Source organism: Columba livia, chromosome 1 (assembly GCF_036013475.1).
Source record: "Columba livia isolate bColLiv1 breed racing homer chromosome 1, bColLiv1.pat.W.v2, whole genome shotgun sequence".
Lineage (NCBI taxonomy): Eukaryota > Metazoa > Chordata > Aves > Columbiformes > Columbidae > Columba > Columba livia.
Genome location: NC_088602.1, coordinates 22,767,651 through 22,785,549, shown reverse-complemented (window position 1 = coordinate 22,785,549; position 17,899 = coordinate 22,767,651). Strand labels below are relative to the sequence as shown.

General features: G+C 38.4%; 1 protein-coding gene across 11 annotated transcripts in view; it reads right to left on the bottom strand.

The window, feature by feature from the left end:
• Positions 1–3,176: 3,176 nt before the first annotated feature.
• WASF3 (WASP family member 3) overlaps positions 3,177–17,899 on the bottom strand; it is a 66,818-nt gene continuing 52,095 nt past the window's right edge. For 8 of the 11 annotated variants that reach the window (XM_065050575.1, XM_065050542.1, XM_065050585.1 and 5 more), the window contains 5 exons: positions 17,572–17,689; positions 11,562–11,737; positions 8,425–8,688; positions 6,450–6,817; positions 3,177–5,719 (listed from right to left, as the gene is read on the bottom strand). In XM_065050575.1, the coding sequence (XP_064906647.1) occupies positions 5,562–5,719; positions 6,450–6,817; positions 8,425–8,688; positions 11,562–11,737; positions 17,572–17,689 (1,084 nt within the window). In that variant the 3' untranslated portion in view covers positions 3,177–5,561. Of the gene's footprint in view, positions 5,720–6,449; positions 6,818–8,424; positions 8,689–9,546; positions 9,714–11,561; positions 11,738–17,571; positions 17,690–17,899 lie in introns of all 11 variants that reach the window. The other 3 variants (XM_065050612.1, XM_065050605.1, XM_065050622.1) reach the window with 1 other exon arrangement.

The following is a 17,899-nucleotide window of genomic DNA, read 5'->3' as shown; positions in this document are numbered from 1 at the left end:
TGATAGTTGCCTTGTACCCAACTGATTTCTATCTTGCATATTTTTTGTAAAGATTTGTGGAACGTCACAATGGTGGTTTTCAGCAGTTATGGCAAATCAGTGACTGGTCACTAGGAAGAGCAATGAGCCAGCAGGATCCACCCGTTTAAGTAAACTCCATGTGCTCCTGGGAGTCATTGACATTTATAATCAAGATCCAAGTGTATGTCAGTATTTCAACATATATATTGCAACAGCGCTGCACACATTACATACCTTACTGTTCTCTTGTCACAGTTGGATGAAACATTTTTATGACCCTACACAAGAGTTATAGAATCACAGAATGTCAGGGACTGGAAGGGACCTCAAAAGATCATCTAGTCCAATCCCCCTGCCGGAGCAGGAACACCCAGATGAGGTTACACAGGAAGGTGTCCAGGCAGGTTTTGAATGTCTCCAGAGTAGGAGACTCCACAACCCCCCTGGGCAGCCTGTTCCAGTGCTTGATAAACTACTGTCACTGTGTCCTGGATGTGTCAAACCTGGTTCTCTCCTCTCATGTCCTCACTGAGAAGAAGTTTCTTCTCAAATTTAAGTGGAACCACTTGCCATTCAGCAAGTCAGAGACAGGTAACTGATAAGGGACTAGAAAATTAAATTTGCTAGAGAAATAAAACATCAACAGCATTACTCAGAAAACTGAACAGGAATGCATCAGCCTGATTTTAAAGAAAAACAGAAAACAGATGAGTTCTGCCATCTCCTTCGGTACAGTTGGTAGAACTCCTGTTTTGGGCTCCTCTGACAGGCAGATGGGACATACTGCCCCGTATTAACTGGCATTAGGGTAACTTTGTCAGATTCCCAGCCCTTTTTTCCTTCCTCTAACCCACACTGCTTTGGCAATGGGTGATTGCTCAGCAGGGCAGAGAGTTTTCACATGATATTACAGCCCATTAGTGATTGAGAATGCTGAGTGACTCGGAAAGGCAACCTATCTAAGACAAGCTGTCGAGACACCTCAGCTCTCATCTCCAAAGCACTCTGCATGTGACCCCACCAAAAGAAAAGCGCTGAGGTCCTCCCTGCGTCAGCTAATCAGATCAGAACTTCTCTATCGGCAGCAGTAAGATCTAATCTCTAAAGAGACTACTATGTTTAGCTAAGAATCTCTCAAGGGCTACTTATCTTCTTATCCAGCTGAAAAAAGGCCCAGTCCAGCACAAACTTTGGAGACTGCATTCCAGGTGTAAGAATGCCCACCTTGGTCAGCCACAGATCAGAACACATTTCTCCAGAGAAACCTACAGATACTTGACCGCACACAAGAAACACTTCTCCTCCATCTGTTACTACAGAAAGCAAAATATTAAATACCTTCTTCCCGTTTTGTAATGAAACGTTTTCCCAGTGTTCCTATTATTTCTATTCACCTCTAATGCCAGACGATGGTTGATTGGAAGCCCACAGCCCTTCCAGGAGTACCCACATGCAAGGGAACTGGGAAGGTTGTTCAGTGACAAGCTCGAGTCACTCCCAAATGCTTTGTGACAGACACCAGTCCCTGAGGGATCCTAGCAGGGTTTATCATTTACTTTCATTCCCCACACAGCACTGAGCACACTGACAATGTTTAAATGCATCAATACAAAGCTGCCTCAAGATGCTGAAAATCCTCAGATTTCTGTGTGTGTGTGCACGTATGTACGTCCTGGTATCAGGAACACCTCGAACTCAGAATTAACGGGGCAAGAAACTTTACCCAAACTGAACTACAGCAGGTTGCTTTTGGAAAAGGAAAAGGGGTATTGACACTTGGAAGAAAAAAAAAAGAAAAAAAATTAAAAAATATCCCTGTCAAAGCCATCTTTGGATAAGCTGTTCCAGTATGTCTTTTACCCTGCTGCTAGGAAATAGCAGCTCCAGATTGACTTTGCGCAACCTCAGCTTCCAGCCACAAGATTCTAATGAAATTTTCATCACTAGGTTTATACTCCGATCAGTTTATAGTGAGATTTTAAAGATTTTCAGAAGTTACACATTTGCTATATCCTTAGGTGTGTTGTTTCAAACAGAAGGGAACACCTTTCTACGATTAAAACAATGCCTGGCACATGAGAGATAACATACCTGCAAAATACAATCACAAGAACTGGTTTCCCAGGGAGTCACTTCTCTTCCTTCCAACCCTATTTGCATTCTGCAAACAAACTTGAGCTTGTTCTGCACAGCATGCACCTCTTACAATAAAAACGAAGTTCTTTTTCTTCATGCAGTTCATCTTAGTACAGAGAAATCTTAAGTACCTAAAAACCCAACTGATGTCAGTTTAGTCACACGGAAATATTATCATTCAAAAGACAACTGAAGAGCTGTCAATGAAATACACCACGTGACCACCAGTCCTAACTCCAGCCCCAGCGGATAAATGAGCAGCTATAAATGCTTTAATGAGACAGCCTTTGAACCAAAATTGCAAGCTCATATATTCAGTTTCTATGTAGAATTGGTGTCTTTGTTCTAAATTATCTGAATTAAGTTCAAGTCATAGATGAAAAATTTCAGCAAAATATGAACCAAGTGCCACAGGGACTGGAATTTTCAGCTGAGCAGATTAAAGATTAATTCTTTTTCCCAGGGAACAACCAAGTCTAAGATACATAAACAAGTCTGTTTATTTATCATGTCATACTGGGAAGAACTACATAAACCAATTGTGTAATACAGTAGTAAATTAAACAGATCTGTTTGCATTAGGAAGACATGGGTTTGCATTTTACAACATAGCGCTTGGTGTCATTAACCTACAAAGACTCTCCTGTATTAAAAAAGTGAGAGAGGGGCTTGCTAATGAACTCACACGTTCTGCACTGTTCTTTCTGCAAGCAAAGTGTTAATGCATTTCCCTGAGAAGAAAATTAAAGCTACCTGTAGGGAAATTAATGTCTATTTACACTAGCCAAGGACTTCAATGTGGAGCTCGCATCAAGGTGCAAAAGAACAAATAAGTATGTAGGTCAAGAGAAGCAACGGTACCTTAAGGGGTCTGGTTTTGCAGAGCTTGGTCTCCATCCCAGTAAAACCATTGCTCCTGGGATCACAGCCGGCATTTGGAAGACTCGCATTTCCACTTCCATTATTGACTGATAAGGGATAAAGATTAATCTTAGTAATCTCAGGAAAGAAAGACAGGCTCAAAAGTGAGATTTTATTCATATTTGTTACTTATTCACAATCCAAAGTATGATAAAACTGATAAAAACATCCTGGAATTATGTTAGTTTACATCACTGAATTCAACTCACATTTTATTAATAAAATACTGAAAGGACAACATTGCAGGTTCAGAAAAACGGGTTGGCTACTATGACTGAAAAATCTACACTATCTTAATTGGTCACAACTGCTTGTTTAACGTTTATTATTTAAAATTAACATACATTACAAAATTCCAGACACGCCCAACTTCTGTGCTCACAAAATATATCTTCTCTCATATGAAATTTCAGTAGCTTGGAAAGAATTTTCTGCTGAGATATTCCACGTCAGTGTGCATTAAAAGAACACCACCAGTTCCCTCCCCACCGACACGGGGATGTAACGCTGTGTCCCGCTTGCGCTTTTAGCCTCCCCATCCAAAGAATCATTTTGCAAGCGCACCCTGATGATCTGAACAAACCGTCTCTCACAGATGGATGAAACCCACAATCGGGCCGTGGGCCAAACGCCGTCCTCTGCGGTGGACACTCGGACTGCGGGACACCAAACAAAGCAGCCTCCAGCTCTGTATTTTAAGGCAAAGACAAAACCAGCTCCGGCTGAAAGGGAGGGGAGCACCTTCCGCTGGCACCAACTAACAGGAGCCATAGTTGTTCACTATTATGCAGAGATAGGTCTTACTTTACACGGTAAATTTTAACACCAACATTGAGGCAGCGTGTTACCACCCTACCAATGACACCCACCACAGCCTGGAAGATCATACGCAGATTAAACAGCAGTGAAGTAGCCAACAGTCTGCATGCAAACATCATGTTAGACTGTTACATTCTCAGGACTAAAACTTAATTGTGTAAACACAAGTTAGATAATCGTCTCCCGTTTCTCTTTTTATTTTACATGCTATTATTTTTTTTTCCAAGAACAGACAGGGCCTCACAGAACAAAGGAGCTTTACCCAGTGTTACACCTGGAATTACTGAGACTTCAGTTACAAAGATTAAAACTGTAATCTGGTAAGGAAAGAATTCTTCCCGCACTGTATTTTTTAAAACCTCATTAGGCAAAGCAGCAGCCTAAGTCCAGAAGAAAGAAGGAAAAATATAAAATAAAATAAACTCAAACATTTTATTACTGTACTGTGAAAAGAAAACTGAGAGCATGGCAGAAACTGTTCCTAGGGAAGGAGAAAACAGGTGTATATATATGGCATAGTACCTAAACAGCCATTAAAACTGTTTTAACTGCCCATGTTTTATCAACAGATGGACTGGAAAAGAAATACATTCGAAGTAATAGTAGTTTTGAGTAAACGTGCTACAGGGAGCAGAAAATCTGTCATGACTATAGGTGTACAAATCAACAACAACAAAACTTATTTACAAACATTTATACCTACAGGCATAAAGACCAAGTTTAATACTTGTGAAATGTATCCAGTTGCTAGATTTGGACTGATAAAAGTTCCAATCTTCAGTAATAACAGAGGAACATTTACACACTGCAATAACCATACGGCTTCTATCAGGTCTACCCTGAAGTCATTGCATCCCGTTGATCTGTATCATAAAACTAAAAAGCTCTACAGGTATTTTAACTTTCATTTGTAAATGTGTCCACTACCCACCCAAAGAGCCCCAGCACACTCCCAACAAGCAGCCAGCAACCTACTGCTGGACTCCTACCTATCTGCTCTGCTCACAAAATGGTCATTTTGGATCATGTGGATTCATGCTTCAAAGCATACATTTCATCTTCTGCTACCATTGTCAAGATAAAAAGAACTATTATATAAAATCAATTCTGTAGGCAAAAAGATCCTTAAGCCCAGCAATTATGAAGAATAGACTACAGTGGGCATAATTAGTAACTAAAAAAAAAAGCTAGAAGTCTTATTTATGGAATTCAACTCTTCACTCAGTCATATAGTTAAACTGCCCTCAAAGACTAACAACCAGACCAATTCACAAGTATCTAAGTTGCTAAAATAATTAAAAGATGTAAAGTCAAAAAAATATATTTTATCCCTTCAAGATTGGAATGTAAAATAAAATGCTGGTTCTGTAACAGTGCAACAACTGCAGCATGTTTTGCACGCAGCACATGATTTGCTACATTTAGTGGCACTTAAGTATTATGCTGTAAATACTGAAAGTAAGACAAGTTTCTGATCTGCATAAGCGTAATCACATCATTATTACCAGAGTTGCTAAGCTACAGCATTCTGAATAATGCCGACTCAACTTCAGCACTTCGATCACTAGCCTTAACACATGTTAATGCCCTGCTTTATGTCTTGCTAAGAAAGCAATCACTGAAGCCAAGTGTTTCATGAACTTGCTACTGAGCTTGGACCAGGTTCAATCTGACCAATCGTTCTCATCAAACTCTGAATCATCATCAGAATCACTGTATTCCACGGCAATGCGTCTTGAAAGGATGGTTGCCACATCATTTCCAACAGGCTCTCGCTTTGCTTCTTGCTCACGCTGCTCCTGAACCTTTTTCAGCTGAATTCCTGTAGAGACAATTACTCTCAGACAAAGTTCTCTGCACAAGAGATTTTAAATTTCATATTGTTATTGGCAAGTTTTTTGTATTCTAACAATATATCCAGAAAACAGAAAGCAAAAAAAAAAAAAACCAAAACATTTTGTTAGAGCCTCCTTGAGCAAGGGAGAAAGACAAAAAAGGCAGATTGGAATCCACTGCCAGAGATGAAATATTTCTGGAACCAACAGTACGGCAAAACTAAGTGTTTATGACCATAGAGGTCCTTTTGATCTGAAGATGAAAGTCTTCATAAGTGTATTTGGAAATACCATTAGACCTTCAGCTCCATATTGTAAGTGAAGCCAGGAACAGCCATTAGTCACTGGTTAAAACCCAGCGGGCTGAAGCCTGGTGTTGGATAACTCGGTTCTGAACAGAAGCAAAAATCCATGTACATCTATTGGCTATTTTACATAATAACACACAAGTGCTGTTTTTTTCATTTGATTATGTCCAGTCAAACACTAGAACAGATTAGATAAAGCTGTACATCTCTAGGCACTAGAAACAAAAAAATCCAAAGTCAGGATTGACGAATGTTAGAATGGCACCTGTGGTTAACTAGGCTCTAAAATGATATTCTGCCCAGCTGAGAACAGAAGCCATGGGCTTGGATCACTTGGAAACACGGAGCTTTCATTTAAAAACAAAAATTTAAAATAAATAAGTAAAGCTAAGACTCAGCCTCCTCTTACCCATGCGAATGGCAGCAAGCAGGTCGCTCCGAGCATCGCTCACAGGCGGCTGCGCAGGCTCATGGCGCTTGGCCTCGGCTGGAGGAGCGTGCATTGGGGAGGGGGAGAGGGAGGGACCCGCAGCTGGGGGGCCTGGCGGGGGCGGAGGGGGGCCGGGCGGAGGGGGAGCAGTGACAACAAGCCCACTAGAAGGAGGGGGATGAGTGGCAGCGTATGGAGAACCGGTCACCAGTCCGGAATGGGAAGGTGGCACAGGAAGCTGAAGGGGACTGACAAATGCAGTTTGTGCTGAAGGAATCATAGGGGGAGGAGGAGGAGGGGGAGGACCTGCAGGATTGTAATAATCCACCATCTGAGCTGGAAGCATCCTAAGTAAAACAGAACAAAAGTGTTTAATGCAATGAAAGTTAGGACTTAAAGAATCATCACCCCTTAAACTGCTCTCATCCAACCTCAGCTAAAACAAAAATCAAAGAGCATTTAAACTGATGAGTTAAATAGACAAGTGATTATAAACATTAATTTTCAAATACTGACAATGCATTGAGATTTAAGGCAGATGATGAAGTTAAAGGCAGTGTCCTTCTCGTCTCCACAGAGTAAGATTTTAGCTTTATATTTAACTAAGTAGGAGTATTAAGCTGTATTTGTTACTAAGCATCTACTCTGTGAGAAAGACAGTACAATGCCTAAGATGAAGAAGGGACCAAGAAAACTGCAGACCACACATATCACTTCTAAAGAAGACCAAGTGTTAGAACAAATACTAAGAGATTACAAGAGATGGGCTTGGAGGACAATGGAAAGTACGAAGGGAAAGATTTATCCAAAGGTACATCATGCATCTCATGTGCTTCTTTAGTCAAGTTTATCAATTTAAGTATTATGTAGTTAAATTGATACATTTGATCGATACTTTAGAGGCAAGGAAGAGGGAAGAGCTAATTTCTTTGTTAAACTGTCACAAAGAATTCTTAAGCAGGAAAAAAAATTGGAATTAATAGGAGTCATGAAGTAGGTAAAGAACTAGATATAGGGGACAAGAGTTGAAGGAAAGTTACTGATGGCGTTCAGTGATACACAGTGTATGACAACTCCAATACACTGACACCCATCATGCACTTGGGGATTAAGTGCAAGTATTTGTTATAAACTAGAAATAAAGGAAAATGTACATTGGAGCAATCAATCACGTAACTCGGTCATCTACAGCATGACAGTGCTGAATCAGGCAAATGCCATCCCAGGATACAACCAGTGAGGCTGAAAAACCTTGGCTTGCTTCATTTAAAACAACACAAGCAAGAACGATTACAACTTTCCTGGGGTTACAACTTGAAAGTTTAAGCTATTTACACTAAGGAACAAACAGGCACAGACTGGTTAGAAAACAGATGTTTTCTTGCTATTGGAGAGCCAGTACCCTGGAGCAAGCCTGCCTTCAGAAGCCACTCAGGGGCAATATCTACACAGGAGTTTGACATGGTCCTATACTGAACTATGGAGTTGTCTGTGGCAGCAGGGAACTTGATTCTGTGTCTGAGGAGATCCCTTCCAACACTGTTCTAAGTCCCTTTAAAGAAGTCATTTCAAGGCTGCACCACAGACTGCCACGTTAATCACATTCAGCGATACTTTTTTCTGCACCTTTCCTCGAACTGTAACTATTTTCCACTTTACAGGAAAATTAACTCCTTTTTAATATTATAATAGGAACCCTTGATATTTTACCAGCATATTGATCACACCACAGTCGATACACAATTCATTATTTCCGCTTTCACCATTTCTTGACTTAAATTCAGTTCATACAGAGAAATTACACCATTTTTTTTTCTGTCCTCCCCAGGGAGATAAGTAATGTATTTTGGGATCTTTTTGTGTGTGTGTGTGCATTATGTGTTATGATGGTTATGGAAAACATGCATCCCTCTAGCTTTGTCAAGAATCCATGGGAATAAGTGAGGAGTTTTACCCATATTCTGCTGGTACCACAGGTACTGAGCTATGCTGGCCATCTGAAGGCTGGGGTGGCGGTGGAGGTGGTTGCTGAGGTCTGTTTAAGGTAGCGTGACGTATAGTGGTGGAAGGTGGTCTGTATTCATGCTCATGGCTTTGGGATGCTGCCATGTACTGTGCACCATCTCCTGCTCCATAGGAAGGCATTGCTATCTGCTGATGGAGGGAATGATTCGGAGTGGCAGGATAAGAATAATCTGTAACATCAGATGCATGAGACCTAAAAGTAAATGGATGCAAACGAACAGATTATGTGTGCGTAACAAGGTATTATCTAAATAGCTCACAAGACAAGTTAAATAGAATGCAATCAGAATTACTTTTCTTGCAACAGGACCCCCTGATTATCAAGCACTGCTCCCTTTTAAGTTCACAGAAAGCACGAGAACAAATGCAACACAAAATCATAACTCAGCTTAACATGACTTGAAAATAAATCAGTCTAACAAGGCAGAATAAAAGGACTGAAATTGAACATTTTCAATATTTCAGCATACTAGCTGCATGCAGAATGTCCTCCTACAGGCAGACATTAAAAAAAGGCAAAAAAAAATTAGAGCTTTCTCCAGGTTTTGCAGTTCTTTAGTAGCTGTAAGGAGGCATATTGTTTTCATCAACGTTTTTGACAGCCCATTGTTTGAAACGATAACATTTATCACGTCTGCTTTAAGTTAACAACGGCAGCAGAAAAAGGAAAGCGATACTGCAAGCAGTTACGATTATGCAGAGGAATATATTTCACCAAGGCGGAGAAAACCAATTTCAAAAGTTAGAAAACACTTTTTATTTTGTTTGCACAATTAATTTCGCTGGAAAGGCTTAGAGAAACTGGGAAATGCAAATATTAGTTGAGCAGAGAGTTCATAAAGATACAAAGTCTAGGATGCTCTGTCAAGTAAGCCCAAGAGAGGGAGCAAAAGGATCTTTTCATCCCATTACCACAAATAGTTGTTTTAGTAATGAACAATCGTGCAGCCTGGCTTTTAGTGAACACAGGAAACTGATGCACTCATCTGCAAGACGGGAAGCAAGGTAAGCAACAAAAAGCCAGGGCTTTGAGGAAAACAAAACAACAAACCCTTTGGGCATTTTGTCCTCTTTCATGCTTCCTGCCTGTTCCATTTTCTTTGCGTCACTCATGAACTCAATGCCCATTTTCCTTCTCTCCCACTCTTCTTTTCTTGTTCTTACTTTTCTCACATTAATTTGCTGGTTTCTGTTTGGATTCAGCTTGTGTTTCTCCCTCTGAAGTACAACAAGTATAACAAATACATTGTAAATCGCCACAGTCTGGACACTTGGATGTCAATGTTTAATGCATAAGTCTTAGAATTGGCAAACAAGAAGAAACATGAGCTGTTTGGGTTTTTTTGTGGTCTTTTTGTTTGGTTGGGTTTTTTTCCCGCTTTAGCATTAAGAAAGAATGGCACTATAGCCAAATACACTGCTTTGGGACATGACTGATAAAACGTAGCTGTCAGCACAAATGTATCTTTGAAACCAGTACTTATTTCTATATGTATGAGGTTTTTAATAGCTTAGTTCCTACAGCTGAGACTACCCCAGGATAAAAAAAAAATAGCAAACCTTCTCTCCACCTCACTACTACCCACCAAGTTAACCCTTCATGCATGTAGAACACAGATTTCAGGATTCAATCACTGATATTTGATTCACTGAAATTTAAAGTTCGCCATACATCATAAAATTTGACAGGCTTACATAAGTACAAGGTATCTGTCATACCACATCTACAGAAACATAATGATGCATCCTACAATTTCTGCTTAAAAAAATCCTACTAAATTAATGTATTATGGATATCTGCAAATAGGCAAATACGTGTTGACGTTGTTGGGAGACAAGAAACAAACCACTTCAGTATGACTAAACTCAGGCATCCTGGAAAGCAACATGTTGAGGCGAGAAAAAGACTCAAAATATGCAAAAGGCAGAACTCTGAGATGATGAAAAAATCCACATCTTGCACTGGACAGCTGAACACCACTGTCATTTTACCAGATCAACCTATGGAAAGCACAGTCAAACAGTACAGACTGACAAACCCGAGACAAGGTTTTAAATTAGAAACTGTAAAAAAAATGTTGGTGTTTAAGGGATTTTAGAGAGAAGGGGTCTGAATACATTAATGAAACAGCAGTAGCAATTTTCTTCGAACTTTTTGTTTCAATTGCAAGATGATTACTGTTCACAAAGACCCAAACATTATGAAGCTCTCAGTAGATGGTTGGGTTTTTTAAATTAATCTCCACCGCACAGCAGACTGCAGGTGTCAGTCCACCCTTCTGCAGTGCTGGCTGCTTCCTCAACCCAGCCGTTCAACAACTTAAACACTAAATTGTTAGGCACTTTTTCCAGTAGATATTCCTAACATTACTGCTAGCAATTAATCATGACAGACAAAGTAAGAGGGAAAAACCCTCTGGTGAGACCAGCCTACTGAACCAACTCAAGACTTCATGCATGCCAGAAGAAAGTAACTCCCACTGAGCTCAAAGGGAATCTCAGACAACAAAGGTAAATGAATTCTGCTGCTTGACCCTACACAGAGGTTTCTGCTGTTTTAAGCAATAATGTTGCATCTGGTTTTGTAGCTTGGTTTTTAGATAAATGTAACATTAATAAAGCTGACCGGTTCCCCCAATAAAGCATTCTGTTAGAGGCAAAAGTATGCCTGAGCTGAGCACAGAAAAATAGTTATTAAGCTATCAGCAGTATAACATACAAACTAGACATGAAGGAAGAGGTACTGATGTTATCTAGTGGAGACAGATTAAAATGCTTTTGCAGCTACAAGATCAACTATAAAGTAGACAGCAAACACTTATTTCACTACAGTGCATAACATTATGATGACAAAACGCTCATCTGAAGCTGAGGAAGAAAAAAAATCATTAATTGCAGAATTTGTAATGTTATTCGTGCTTTAAAGTAATTTTGAGAAGAACTTCAAAACATGCATCGTAGGTTTGGTCCATTCTAACTATTCCCAGGCTGTGAAAACACCTAATTCTACTCAGTATTTCTGAACATAGAACTGTGGTATAACAAACAGCTTTGCTGTAAACAGACCTAGTATCTGGGGACAGGGATCCCTCGGAAGATGCTCCATGGTACACACTTTGAGACAACCTGTTGTCAGGTCTAAGCTCTTTGTCATATGCCATCATATTCCACTCCTGGCGTCTGTTCCTGGCTTTTCTAACCTTTTTCACCTCACGGGTGGTGCCATCTATACGCTTTTGCTCCTAATGTTCAAACAAAAGAAATAAAGCATGCAAAGAGAGAAGAAAAAAAAAGCAAAGGAAAAAAGCCGGTTAAAATGCAGTTAGAGCGCATGAAAATAAGACCAGATTTACAGATGAAGCCAAGTGTTCATAAAATTTCTCTGCACTGAAAATGAGAATATCTCCTTAACCTACGAACCTCATGAGGAGTAAGATTCTGCTTTGCCCTTCTGCAGGATGGACAGGCCGGTGTGATACCGACCTACTGGCCTTCCCAATACAGACAGAAATGTGGCTGATTTTTAAAGTTTAACTTTTTCTGACATAATTTGTCACATATTTAGAGCATCCTGAAGAACCTGTCATTTCCTCCTCCCATAAATCAATCTTATGAGAACGTGTTAAAAATGTTCAGGGTTATTTTGGTTATTTGTTAGGGTCAAAGTTGCCTGAGGCCGTGGGGAAGTACAGAAGAATGAGAAGAAACACTTTGCTATTTCACAGTCTATGTAAAACGATTTTTTTGTTTTAACTTCCTCTCCCTTCTTAGATCTGATTAATTACTGAACTTCCTCCTAGTTTTTCCTCGTAGTTGTTTCCCATTATCTCATATAAAAATGAATGACAATTATTCTCTCTGCAATGTGTCAGTAATATTCAGGCCAGTTGTGTATTACAGCTTGGTAGCTTCACGACAAATCAGTCTGTTTAACTTCAAAAAAAAAACCTCTTTCTATACAATTTCAGGCCAAATCAATGTCCGTGTTAATCTATCAGTAAGATCTCCTAACAGCGGGACTCGACGCTTTCACACCTCTGAAATGTCATCCTCGCCTACCTCTGACTCCTCGGTGTGACCATAAAAACCATAGTGGCGCTTCAGTAGAGAAACAAGTCTACCCAATAAAAACTGAGGAGGGTATTTTCTCCTTTTCTCAACATTTATGAAGTACTTAGATTGTTGGGTTTTTTTAACCATCTCTAGACCCCACATCTCACATTACTAATTCATACACAGGTTAAACATGTTGGTATTAGGCTTTTGGCTGCAAGAAAAATAGTTTCTCAGTAACAAATTCTATTGATATTCTGTGAATGGAGTCAGATTCAACTGTGTTTAGAGAAGAGTTTGATAAAATGCTGATACGCAAGCAATTTATTGTGCAATCTCTCCCTTTGAAGTAAGGGATAATAGCTGGAAAGCCAGTCTCACCAAAAAGAAATAAAGGTACATCACAGAGGAACACAGGTATTTTACACCAATTGTCAAACAGCACCGAGTAAATAATTCTGAAATAATGTACTTGGCAGCATACAACTAAAAATCTATCAAATGCCTTGCTTGTCCTTGTTTTGGATCTTCATGCCTGTTGATATGAGGGACCTGATGATCCACATCTGCTAACATTGAGAATGACAAAGAAAAGTATTTTTGAAGTTCAACATCCAAATGTTCTGACAACATTCACACAATCCTGGCCCCTGCAGTGAGTACATTTTTAATCTGACTCATGTTAGGTAAAGATTATCACCTTGGTTCTTAATTACTTCCTCTAAAAATCTGTTTCCTCCCAGAACTTTTTAGAATCACACCCTTTTTCATCCAGGTTATGCAAGGCTTTACTTTCTCCTTCACATCAAAATTACCCACTACAGGAACTGGAGCAGAATCGGGCTAGATTTGAAAGGGAAGTACAAGTTAGCCTTCTGGTTCACTGAAAATACACTTTATTTTTCTCTTCTCACCAAAGAGTAACTCCATCCTCTACAGGTCACAACTACGTATTTCTTGCAAGTTTCTAGATAAGCTAAATATCCACTTTTTATCAATGTATGATGCTGCTCTGAAGACAATCATTCTGAAACAAATCTTGTACAACCTGGAGTGCTTACACAACTGCTTATATATAATCACCTATTTAAAAATTTGGTTTTAAAGAGATCACTATGTTTTTTCTGAAAAAGGTAAATACATAAGCACGTATAAATAAACAACATAAAATAAACACTAAATTAGTTTGGTTTTGTTGGATCAGATTTCAGTTGGATAGGTTGTTCCAGACCAGCATCTGTAAGCGTCCTAATGAATAAAGATGCTGGAACCCTTTTTTACTCAAACTGTAAGCCCTACTGGTATTGATTTTTGCATTAAATATTATACCAATACATCTATTTCTTCCAAAATGGTGGGGCAGGCCAGTTACTAGCAGCTGCCAAAACTACATACACCTCTAATAGAACGTATTTAAGTTGTTCCAGTAAGACTTTCGCTACTTCAACAAAGAGAGGCAGCTCTAGTTTCAGTAGCCAGAGCAATGACCGAGTTCTAGGGGAGCTGAAGCCTTTCGAAGTAACTACAGTTAGAAATATTCCTTTGGAAAGTTAAGCACCGTTAAGAAGAGTCACCTCCTTTAACAGAAGCTGTGGCAGACAAGTGGGTGAGGTAGGTTAAGCCAGGAAACAGGTTATTATATACATTATTATGCATCGGTCAGCTGCGGGCAGGAAGGGACTTCAGCAAACACAACATATTACAGCCCTCAAACAGGGTTAATTTTAAGTTGGACATTTGCATCAAAAGTTAGCAGATGATATTTCAAGCATCTTAATGAAGAATTAGAGCCGGTAACAGAAAGTAGCTTCAGCAAGTATTTGCAATACTTTCCAAAAAATGAAAAGTATGAGCATAGAGTATTTTCCTGACTTCATCAATTTACAAGATCCTACCAATCACAAGTCATCAAGAATTATTTTTGAAAACACAAGCCCTCCAAGTTTCAAGATTCCTACTTATTTAAATAACTAAGCATTGCTCAGAAGAAATGGGGAACAATAAAAGAAAAGAAAAATCAAAGCAGAACAACTTCCCTTTGGTTAACCAATGGTTAACAACTGGTTTACTATGGTCATTCAATTCAGAAAATTACTGATATATGCAAAAGTCAAAACTAACACCATTGAACTCCTGGGCAATGATCTACTGAAAGCCTGACAGTAAAAAAATCGTAAAAAACACTAGAAAACAAACAGAGACTAAACAACAGATTTTAAAATCAGATAATTAAAATGAGTTTTCTTCAGAGAAAAAGTTCACTTGAAAGAGTCAAATCAGAGAAAGCCTGCATTAGATTTCTTCAGTTAAACTGAATACAGAAAAAATAAGTGTGATATTTCAAAGAAGGAAAATGAAACTCCTTGAGCTGCTGCAACAGCTCAAGCATTTAAGGGAAATTATCAAAATAATACTGGAAAAACCTATCCTCTGGTGCAAGGAGTACCCTCAGGCTTCACCGACCACTTGAAAAATTGAGCTTAAAAACCAGCTGTATTTGGTCAGCTGAGTAGGGCTGCATTTGGATGCCTAGTTTATAATTTGCTGAACAATATACATCTTTTTCACCTGCACAGTTTCTCAATTTTGTGCTTCTGTAGAGAACAAATTGCTGAAGCAATTCTCACTTGGTAAATGCAAAATACAACTTCAGCCACAAAGTGGCTAATAGATGTTCCGGATTCATTCCTGGTCACCACGAACGTAAGGACAAGAACAAAAGGAAACGGGGTGTTAAGCACCTCGTGGAACGAATGGTGCCTGTGAGACACCCCACCCAAACCCTCCAGCTCTCCAAAGGTTCCAGGTGATAGAAAACTCATTTGCACACCAGCTTGAAACAACACCTATCCATGCAATCTCAAATCTATGTTGCTTTCTTCTCAGTTGGTCTTGCTACATATTTTATCAAATCAAATAGCACTTCAGGTAGAATTTATTAAGATGTATTACTGTGATGTATAGCCATAATCCTACATGATTGGAATTGAGCATACTTTAAATCTGCTTTGTAGACTGTGGCAAGAAAATTAAAATCTACCAGAAAAATGGGGATGCAAATGAGAAGTGATGTTTAAAATACAGTCTAAAAGCAAGTTTACATGTAAAGTGGCTTTGTAAAATAATCTCTAAGCTATCAAAGATTTTTCAACAATATTCTGTTACAATGTTTTTAAAAAGCTTCTGCATTTTTTCCTTCTTTTTGTTTTTAATATTAAATCAGAATGAAAAACTTAACAGTTGGTAGTTTCTTTTTATCCTTCTCTCTAGTGAAAAGATCTAAATTTGAATCAAAAAACATGGGAGGGAAAAAAAAACTCAAAGGGTGTAATTAATCCTAATATTTTTTCATAAAGAAATATTGAATGAAATTTCTTTAAAAATAGAGAATGAAAGCTGCTTTAATTATTTCCAGTCTTTTAACCAGCTCTGTGACTCATCATAGTGAGAATATAGTGGGATTAATAGCCTTGCATATACATCTGTATACAACTATACGAATAATTAAGTGACTATTTTTCAATACTTTGCTTCAGACTGTAACTTCTACTGGAATTATTTACTCAGCTCTTTTTACTCTATTTAATATTTCAATACTGAGATGCCTATCAAAACAGAAAACACTGACTCCTACTCCTAACAGAAGATCTGATTCGCTTCTTCCAAAGCTTTTAAAACCATGAACTCACAAAACTTTTTAGTTAAACCAAGTACTCTTCATGTTTTGTTTAAAGATGCTGTAGTCAGAAAGCTTTGTTTACCAACAGGAACACAGAATCAGAACTTGATAAAAACAGAGTAGTAAAGCTTCCCAGTCACACCCTACAATTTGATTTCTAAGCAAGTACCATACATATTAGCATATATATATACACATGTATTATACACATTATGTATATACACAAATATACATCAGCATGTATATTCACTTATTAGACATTATGTATATAACATGTATAATACATGTATACATATGCTGATATTATGAGACATGCTCATATTACACATCTATAGGTATGCTAATATATATGTATAGGTGTCGAAACACATGTATGTGTACATATGTGTGTATGTGCACTGAAAACTAAGCCATTTCCTTCTATTTCCTCTGAGCAGTCTGTGCATCTTGTTTGGATTCCTTTTATTTTAAATCCCTTATCTCTCACCGATCCTATCCAAAAGGGCACCTTCCATTAGACAAGACAGCCAGTCATTGCTTCAACGCTCTGGGTTTTCTTCAGAATTACCTTCACAAATCTGAAAGGCCTCAGTTTTGATTAAAAAAACAGACAACAAAAAAGCTGCAGAAGTAGCAACTGATTTCTTCATTCAAAACTAACGACCATTAAAAAAAAAATCTTGATTGCATCACAATACACATCTTGGATCAAACTGCTGAGGATATTCCAGAGGGACTGAAGCCTTCTGTTTGTTTTAAACTTAAATGAAACAAAGAATATTACTCCTACAATTAATCTTCTCCTGTTGCCAAACCACAGAACAACTTTTCTGTGTATTAATTAACACCTTACCAACTTGTATCAGGTATAGAAAAGTGAAGACTTACTATCAAGGAACTAGAAAACCCAACAAAATATTTTTTTCTGGATAAGTTCATGTTTTGCTACAGGAGTTGATGTTGCTGTATTAAGAAAAAAACAAAACCCTGTGAAAATAAGGAAAACATAATTCAAACTCCTTTTTTGCCAGCTTAATCAGTGTGTTTTTCTGAAGCACAACAGGGCCAGTTTGCTGTGTACTAATAAGCAGATACTGGCAAAGGATTAAAGCAAGAATCTTGGAAGATAACTACAGTACTCCTAAAATTCAATTTTAAAATTCAATTTACAACTTCTTAAAATAGAGAGTACAGAGCTACAGAAACTGAACCAACTAAATCTACAGCCATGTATAACAAGGAATAGTCCTTCCATGCACACTAACTATGACCTAGCAATTTATGCCTGAACAACCCTACACAAAATTGTAATACATACATTTGCTGTTATGTTTCTGCTTTTACCTTTTGTCTCCTCTTTTCTTTTCGCTTATCTTCAGTATCTTGTAACATTTTTTCTTTCCAAAGATCAAAAAAATAGGAAGGATCAGTATAGAACTTCAATCCATCTTTCTTATCATCCCTGGAAATACAGTAGAAGAAAAGCTAAGAAAATGTGAACTTTTATTTTTTTAAAGCAACAAAACTCACCTTTGACATCATTCAAGTTTTATATCTTCAGCATTACAGGATGACAGTGTGCCAAGTGCAATAAATGCCACTCTTGGTAGTTACAGCTCACAACTGACTTGACTCTTTCCAAGAATTTCAAAGGGAAGGGGTAGTCCCAATT